Source organism: Colletes gigas, unplaced genomic scaffold (assembly GCF_013123115.1).
Source record: "Colletes gigas isolate AHSC1104 unplaced genomic scaffold, ASM1312311v1 Colletes_gigas_Sc00011, whole genome shotgun sequence".
NCBI classification, from domain to species: Eukaryota; Metazoa; Arthropoda; class Insecta; order Hymenoptera; family Colletidae; genus Colletes; species Colletes gigas.
This window is the reverse complement of record NW_025106640.1, coordinates 222280-232060: the sequence shown is the minus strand read 5'-3', so window position 1 is coordinate 232060 and position 9781 is coordinate 222280. Positions and strand designations below refer to the sequence as shown.

Here is a 9781-nt window from a genome sequence, read left to right as displayed (position 1 = left end):
TCCTGCAAAGCTACTCCCTACGAAGCAGGAATGGTGGGGGATGCCCTATGTAAGCCCTCGAACCGACCAGGTCCAGACCATCCAGCATCAGGACATCGTACAAGGACTCGGATACTGGTGCTCGCGACCGATTCCACCAACGATTAGCGCGGGTTCAACGTCAGGCCTCCTCGAGGGTACTTGTCCCCCGGAATATCATCGATCACACGGTCAAAGGCCACGATGAGGTTCATCTTGATATTCGTGACCCTCGTGCTCGGCCTCTGCGACGCTGCGAGACGTACGACGACCGCGGCTTCGACCGCCGCTGCCTTCGGGGGCAGGCAACTCGCACAAAACCGCGGCCAATCTCAAGGTTAGTGCTTTTCGTCGTTAGTGGGCTCGAAATTTCGCTGTTTCGGAAGGATCGTGTTTCAGAAATTGGTAGAATCAAATTGAAAAATGGTGTAAACTCGGAAGTCTAAAGACAAGGGGGCTGGAGTCCAGAATCGGGAGAAATGTAATTTGGTTACATTTTAGTAATTTAAAAATGTGGTTTGCTAGAAAAAGATAGTTGTTAGAGACAAGTAGAAGACGCGAAACTAACCCTAGAGTCGACTAGAGTCAAAGGGTCAAGTATATTGGTGCTTTGATTTTTTATTATTTATAAATTTGTTACTTTGAATTAAGTTAAATAAAATATCAGTTTCACCCTGAAAAATAGTGTCGACTTTAATTAACTAATATTCAGTACTTTCAGAATTTATTTCCTCAAAAGAAAACTTGCTCATCAAAGACAAATGGAAGATTCTGTTCAATTAGAATCCCAAAGTCGATTAGATTTCCTTACCACCCATTTGAACAATACAATAGTCGATCTCTTAGCAATTTTTTGATTTCTTTACGATTGCCTTTTGCTTTTACTGCGATAGGAAACGTATGGGACCTCGTGGAGCTACAGAAGCTGGACAAGCAACAGGACTTTTGGAATCAGGAACCGACAGTGAATACCACCGAATCGGAAGATGCAAGCACGTTGAGCGGAAGACAAAGCTATCCGCTGCTTCCAGGCCCTGGAGACACGAACGAGCTACCCGGACCCATAGCGACTCCCACACCCGCACCGATCCAACCACCGCCTGGATGTTACGGTTTACGTGGACAGTTCCCGAGCCCTAAGAGCTGTGTTAATTATTTAAATTGTTGGGACGGTGTGGTTATCGAACAGTCTTGCCCCGATGGTCTGCTCTTCAACGCGGTTAATTTGGTTTGCGATTACGATTACAACGTGAACTGCGGCGGTCGACCCTTGCCTACGCCAAGTAAGTAAATTACGTTGAAAAATCTAACAAAAATTTTCCTACTCTGCAAGCTATCGACAATTAGGGCATAAACACACTTTATGGGAATTAATTTTACTCCAAATGATCCATAAAAAAAAATTTCCTACATTTTAAAATTTCATTATAAAAATTCTAAATACTTCTATCTATATATAATTTCATTGAAAATATTGTAAACAAAAATTGGTCCTGCTCTAAAAGCTATCGACAATCAAAAAATAAATACACTTCGACGATTTGCAAAGAAATTTTCTTCATTGAGAGAGTCCACGATCAAAAAATATAATTACCGGTTACAAAATAAAGAATTACGAGTGTTTTGCAATCGCGAACGGAGTCGTGGGAGGTATAAAATTTCTGTTAACGATATTTTTGAATGTCGTAGAACCGTCTCTGCCCACGGGATCTAAACTGTGCCCGGAGTCGAATGGCCGCTACAGAAGTGCGACGAACTGCTCGGAATTCTACGTGTGCGTTTTCGGAAGGCCCGTCAAGTTCGGCTGCCCCCGCGGCCTGGTCTACAATGACGTAAGATACACTCGTTCTTAACTCGTTCCTAGAGCACTTCTGGAATTTTAAATCGCGAGACGACAGAGTGTGTCGTACGCGTGTGAGAATCTCTTTCGCTTAAACTCGCGCTATCCTTCACGGTCAGAACGGTCGAAACTTCCGCATCGTTGCTCGGAAATTAAATTCAACATTAATGTAGTCGACTTCTGAATAACTGGTTTAACTGGTAAAAGGTTAGCGAATGGATAACTTAAAATTTCACTTTGCAATGTTACCAGAGGCACTGAATTTAGCAGCCCCCTTCTAAGTTACAATTTAAAGATAAACGAAACCTTTTCAAATTTAAAATAATCTGTATTAAACAAGATATGGTTTCTTACACGACAATATTATTGTCGAGAGCAAGTATGACCTCAAAAAATTAATTTTCTTGCTTTGAAACTGGGAAGTTAATAGTTTTATTAGCCTAGAAAAGCTACTACAGTCAGTAGGTAATATTCAGTCTGAACACTAGAACTACCAAAGCAGTCAAAATGACCCATTCGTAATTTCTAATAAAACTAGTAAATTTTCCCAACTGAATTTTTGACGTAATTTTCTATAGGAGAGTGAATGAACACTTATTTCTATTGCATTATGCATTTCTTCGCGTATCTATCATTTTAATTGGTGCAAATAAATACACTATAATTGCCGGTAGTTTTAGCATTAATTACACGATACACGAGTATAAAGATAACAAGGGACCTAATCCAGTTACTATGCATACAACTTTGACTAATAAAAATAATAACCAAAATCTTTTCTTTGACCAAAAATTCCACAGTTATTGGGTGTCTGCGACTACCAATACAACGTGGACTGTAAAGGTTCAGCAACCCCTGCACCCCCAACTCCATCGGGAGGCAACAGTCCATTGACACAACCACCACCTCCACCACAGTCGCAAACGTATGGACCTGTATCTTCCTACGAATCCTCTCCACCCCAACAGCCACCCTCTTATGGACAACCAGGACCACCTTCTCAACCTCCACAATCATCATCTTATCCTGTCAACCCTTGGCTGAATACTAGGACCAATCGTGATCCTTGGTACCAGGAATTGAAAATGAACAGGGACGAAGAATCGCTCTTCAACGGGCAACAACAGCCGCTAGAGGCGGTTCAGAATCCATGGAATACGGTGCAAAATATTCCTGCGAGCCTAGTCTCGGTACCGTGTGAAAATGGTATCGTGCATAGGCTCAACGACGCCTGTACGAACGTGGTGATTTGTAGAAACGGTCATCCTCAACTGGTGCAATGTTCCGCGGGGCTTATGTACGACATACCATCGGAATCCTGCCAACCACCCTCTGTTGCCAAATGGTAGGTCTTTAGGGCGATCTTATACCATTGAACAAATTAAAAATATTCTCTAAATTTAATAATTTTGAAAGAGAAATCCCTATTCCATTTAATGGATTATATTTTTGTCTGTTTCAGCTAATCGACGAGTCACTTACTATTAGAACTAACGCTTTGTACTATCTACGCTCATCACTTAAATAAAGCATCGATTTTTCTTAAATCTCGAGTTCGATACTTTCCCCTGCGTTCGATGTTTTTCAGCAAATGAAATTGAACCAACGACCAAATTTAATTTTACATTCAAATGTATTTTATTCTTGTGTACCGAATGTAAACTGCTTTAAGAACTGTTTTTAAATGAATCATATTCTTTTAATTTTAGAAATATTAACTCGATTTTATATTAATAAAGCTAATTGAGACAGTTGCATGCAACAATATAATATGCTACTAAAGATCTTCCGTACTCAAAGTGAATTTATTATAGAAGATATTTACATACAACAGGGAGGGGTATTTATTTCGAATACTAAAATAACACTTTGTTTCTATAAAAGGAAATATGGTATAGTGACACAAATTGATATGTTAAAATAAATTAAAGATTTTCCCAGATTGTTATTAACTAAAAAGATTCGTGTATCCTCTGGATGGTAACGGAGAATTTGTAGTAGCGTATATGTCTTTCGTTCTTTACTGTAAGAGAGCGGCACTGTACCTCAACGTTCTCCAGAAGCAGAAACCAAAAGATACAAAGCCTTAAATCTCAAAAGAGACACGTAAAGAGACATCAGAAACACTAATACTATTTTACATTTACTGAAATACTTTAGAACAGTGTTTCTCAAATCTCACTCCCTCAACTAATCCTCTACAACCCCACACAACGCTGAAATCACGCTTTAAGTCTGACTTAATTGTATCATCAATCTAGTAGAATTTTACAAATAACACAGATCGATTATAAAATTCGATATCATGCTCACAAACAATGATAATTCAACAAAAACATGCACGAACATGTTACCTGTTTGTCACAATTAGAAGATGGCGTCAGCAACATATCTGTTCTGCTCGAATTTGAACATGATTAGAACATAATTAAGAAAAACACACGTATATACGTAGCTTAGAATTTTCGAATCCTACGATACTAGTCACCTAAACGTTCACGGAACAAATAACGACCCTAATAGGCTCGAACCAATTTGTTGAACGTCGAATTGGGTGAGGAAGGGGGATACCTAAACCTGACCCAAACTTCTTTTTGCAATTTGTATTTCTAGTATTTACACCGAACTCGCTTCAGGTAAAAAAAACACGACGTCAGCCTTTAATTTCCCAATGATTTACTGTCCTGAACCTTTTCTAGGCTATATATTCCACGAGTCTGTTCATCTACATTTTATCTATACGATTCATAACTAAATTGATTTGTATATACTTTACTTCTTAAACAATATGAACAGTACGACGTGTAATATTGTATATACTCTCGATTTAAACGTTTATTTCGTATTATAAATGTTCAATTTGCGAATTGTTGCAATTAATTTCGTCTACACTTTGAATACCGAGAAAGTGCATCGCTCAACTGCAATAATTTCGTGTCGGTAAAAACGAAATGCAGTTTCTGCATTGCCCGAGTCGTCGGTAAAGAAGTTACCATAAAATTATCATTAACATAATTACTATGTTCGATAAATTCAGACTATGAACAATAATATCCACGATTCTTAAAAGTCATTCGTTTCTTATAAGAAAATTATTATGTATAATATGTACAATCAGAAAAAAGGATAGTTCATACATAGAGAATAAAATAATGAAATAATTTACACACAATAATTTCAATTAAATTTATATTTATTCTAAAAAGTATTCAAGCATTACGAGCAACTATCTTTCGTAATTCTAGAATATTTTTGGGAATTTTAAACCAATGTTTCATTAAAATTTTCGTACCACAGAATTGTGAATATTATTATAAAATTTTATGGACATTATAAAGTATCTTTGTTTTGTTCAACTTTTTGTGTACTCTTTCACCGAACCTTTCTTTATCCTTGAACAATATTCTCGTAAGAAACGTTAGCATAGACTTCCGACACCAAGCGGAACTTTAACACTCCTACATGGAATTTCACAATTGTTTAATCGTTGGATTAAAAACGAGATACGATAGCCTAAAAATGTGCCCGTCGAAAGCAATCTTAAAAGCGTTTAGAAATGAAAGTAAAGAAACTTGAAGAAAGTCGAATGTACGTTTCACTCGACTACATCGTGAAATTTCAAAGTTGCGTAATAAATGCTTCTTTGGCATTGCGATGTTATAACGCGTATTATTTTTTAGAATAAATGCAAAAAATATACGTGCACAAATTCGATAGAAATTGTTTAATTCGAAGACTTTTAAAATTAAATAATTTCCAACGTATTTCTGTTATGTTGAAAAAATGACCTTTTAAAAACCCAACCAAATTTTTTTTTATCTAATAGCTCATTAGATACATGTTAATAAAAAAATAAATGGTTTATGATTGTAAAGCCAAAATGGACAAAAGGGTAACGTGTTCACATGGCGTGGAAATCCCCAAAAAACTTTGTATTTGCAGTTCAACAATGATATACATTGCTTTTTTAACATTTTATTCTTGTAACACCATCACACCTTGGTTTTGTACAGCGTTTCTTTCTGTCAGAGACAATCGGTCAATGAGCCATCCTTTTTTAGATCTGCTGGCTTTGCTACAGTCAGACTTTTGTATTCTCTCCAAAAAAAAGTACTAACTATTCCTTTTACTGTTTTATATACATATAAAGACCTGTGCAGGCATATTGATTTTCAGAACTTTCGATCATTTTGGTCTTCTTCGTTGAGATACAAAAAAAAAAGTACAGTCGAAGGTAATGGAAAAGCAAATGTTTGGCTTCGTGAAATTCTGAGTTTCAATTACGCTTGCGATTTCTACAGCATCCTCTGACCGGTATTCTGCTAAGATTGGACGATTTGAAATGTGGAACTTGGGCAACGTTCGTGATGTTCCCTCATTTGCATTCCTGTTTTCTCCTTAATGGACGTCGTTGGAGCTGATTAAAGTCGGTTCCCCTGGTCGTTCGTGATTTCGTGGGTATTTAGAACTAGTCTCTTTTTTTACCTGTTTATTAGTATGCATCGGAGACCACGCGTTTCGTTCAAGTTCGTACAAAAGCACGGTAGTCGGGCGTGGCAGCAAGAAAGCCGGGAAAGTGATATCTCTTTGCTGTCAGTGTGTTCTGTTCCATTCAGGTGCGCATTAAGAAACTAGCTGACCCTGTTGCTCGAATAAACGTTAAGTTTATTAGATAAATCCCTGCTCGGAGATCCATTATATTTCAACGCTCCTGCATTACATGAATTTACTGAGATCCATACAGTTTTCTATAATTGTTACGTTTAATTTCATTATTTTGACACTGTTCGATTTCAAATTCAGTGTTTAGATTTACTTATATCTTGATTAGTCACAATTATGTACCCAAGAGTTTTACTAAAAATAGCTGGTGCCCTAACACTTTCGACAGTGTTTGTTGTGCTGCGGTTGCTTAACTAATCGAAGAACATTCTAACAGAGAGTTAATAGACATTCCATCACTGAACACGTCGTTGCAGCCACAAAACATCAGAAGTTCGTTGGGCTTTTGCGCCTAGCGAGATTTGCTTGCCATAATTCGAAAGCTTTCCCGGAAAGGTCGAGGCCGACAGCGCTGTTCTTTTTCCCGGAATTTTCCACAACGAAGGAACCGCGCGGTAATATCGCAAATCACCGTATCCCCGCAAACTCGCGAACAATTTTCACAAATCTTTTCTTCCCGCGACGTATCTCTCATCGATTCTACAACGCGTTTCTTTCGAAACGTTTCTGATTTTCTCTTTCTTCTTTCACTGCAGAGATCTCACAAGATCGTTGAAACTGGCTGAACTTTCCTAAATAGTTACCGACATGTTATTACATCCATAACTATAATTTATTTACGACTCTGTAAAACTGGTGTTTTGAATAGACTAGACTCCTTTGAATTAAGAATTAAAAAATTGACATATTAAAAGCTTTTAAGGACCCACCCCTGTATAAGACTTGACTTGTTTATTTGCTTCTTGAATTTTATTGCGTTTTGTATGACGTGATAATAAATTTATATTTTTTCAGAATACAAATTTATTTTATTCCTTATCAATGATGAACGAGCTTTTCAATTCTAAATTTACTCTAATTTATTGGCATTACTGCATCCTTTGAAAGAACGTTTCGTCACTAAATTTTATTTCATTTTTTTCTTCTTTTATTTAATGTCTTCGTTGCAAGTTCATAGTATAATTTATTATAGAACAGGGATAGTAAAAGGTACAGTAATTTTTCATTGAATCATTGCAGGCTACAAATCTAATTTATGATTTCTAATTAATCTCCATGCTGATTAACTAACTAATGAACATAGGAATGTATCTACAAAGTAATCACTTGTTACTCAACTCTGAAGTCGACGATGGCTCTAGCACAAGGAAGAAACATTGCTTTTTCTAACCACATTTTCAATGCGTGATTTCCAGTAATTTAAACATTTTTTATATAATATTTCCTATTTAGAATTACGTAAGATATTGCTCTTTGTAAATAACATTGGATGTTATGTGTCGTCTCTGACACAGAGAATTGCCAGGGTTCTACCTTGTTAAAATAGTTGCTTTAACAAAGTAAAAGTTAAATTTTTGCATTACGTATTCGAATTAATTCCATTTCCCAAACTTATGGAATTTTTTATCAAATTCGAACCATCGGACAATCCACGTTGTACTACCTTAGGTTTTCAAATTACGTTTCAATGAATATCCAACGTAATTACATAATAGTTTTAACGCACGAAACAAAGGAAGCAAGTCCTTGAAGAATAGCGGTAAAAATATGATTCATAATTAAAACTTAAACTCGTAAGTCTTGATTGATCGATCACGCGATCGTCGAAAAAAACAGAAAGGGGAAGTCGATCGTTCGATTGCGTTATGTACACGCGTTGTGCATGTTATAAATTCTCGTTGATATTGCCGGTTCGAAATCAATAAAGCTTGAAAATGGGCGCAGAATACGCGCTGGTCCACGATATGTGTAAGATTCATGAATTCTGAGGTACGAGATACACGTGTTCTGCTCGCATACCTTTGAGGAAACACGATTGACGTGTCACGGCGAGTTTCTAGTGTCGCGTGGCAAACATTTCCTTGGAATGAGTCAAATTTTATCACGAATATTCAACTATGCGGAGTGAAATTTTTCAGCAAAATTCCCCACTCGTCTTAGAATAATTGGCGCTATCAGGATATTTGAAGTCTCAATTAAACACTACACGTTTACATAATTTTTATATTACTTGTATTATATTCTCAGCTTATTTTGTTTTATTCAATTTTATTGAACGAAGTAAGAATTCATTACCTAACAAATTAGTGTTTACAGGTACCAATCGTTTATCAATATCTTTTATAAATAGCATTAAATTGCAAATTTATGTAATTCGAATCTAACCAAAAATTAAATACGAAATTACCTCAGAAGTGAAGCTCATTAAAAGCTATTTTATGGTCAAAGAGAACATTCCGTCAGGTTAACACAGGCGTGATCTAATCAATTAAAACCATCGAACGAACAGGATATCTTACATTGCTCGAGATACCTGTGCGTTACACCTACGGATCGCTACATGGTCGTTGACTATAATTTTTATCGGTGAATATTATATAAATCCGGGAGCAGAATGAAGGCAACCTGAAATCTATGAAAGTTTACAGTAAAAGTAGCTTATCTCTCGATTGGTCTTTCCACGGTAGTCTTTCTAAGTATCGTAAACATGTTACTCACTGTGCGCTATCACATATCATTAGACTCTCATGAATGTTTAAAATATAGAACGTAGAAAATGGAAGTGAAATTTTGAGCAAACCTCTAAAATTTAAGCGAAGAATGTGAAATTAAAAAATTCTGCGAACCGCCGGGTGAAATATTTTTTGTAACAAATAGCGTACAATTAAATTCGTTCGTACAAACTAGGTGAAATTGACTAAAACAAGCGTTCAAATAATAAGAAAAAGGATTCGATTTAATAGAGCATCGCAACGTACACGAATCATTAATTATTCATCATTAATCGAGATAAGAATCCAATTACCGGATAACGCGCCAATTTCCATCGCTAGAAAAATGAATAAAGAAGCAAAAATTTCCTGCGAACCACGTGTACGAGGAAAATTTAATTTCACGCCATCAATGAAACGAACGAAGTAGTAATAATTGCGTTCATTACTACGCGAAGTAAGAGTCTAATTACCGGTAGCGTATTAATTTCTTTCTTCATGGAAATTAGAGAAGAAATTAGTTCGATGTTCAGGGATTTCGATAGTCCAAGATGAAGTTTCACTTTTAAACACGTAAAAAAATTATTCCGTATGAATTGTTAATTGGAGTAGAAACGCGATAAATTTCTACGCGCCAAATATTTAGTGGATCAAGCGACACGAATTTTTGTCGTTTCGATTATCTTGTTTTAGTTTAAAATAGTTTATT

The 9781-nt window shown here is 36.3% G+C and overlaps 1 protein-coding gene across 1 annotated transcript; it reads left to right on the top strand.

Annotated features, from left to right (window-relative positions):
• Positions 1-222: 222 nt before the first annotated feature.
• On the top strand, positions 223-3324 carry LOC122398427. The gene is made up of 5 exons (XM_043398260.1): positions 223-355; positions 912-1301; positions 1708-1850; positions 2659-3203; positions 3321-3324. Exons 1-5 carry the CDS (start codon positions 223-225, stop codon positions 3322-3324), a joined length of 1215 nt encoding a protein of 404 aa, XP_043254195.1.
• The last annotated feature ends 6457 nt before the right edge of the window (positions 3325-9781 follow it).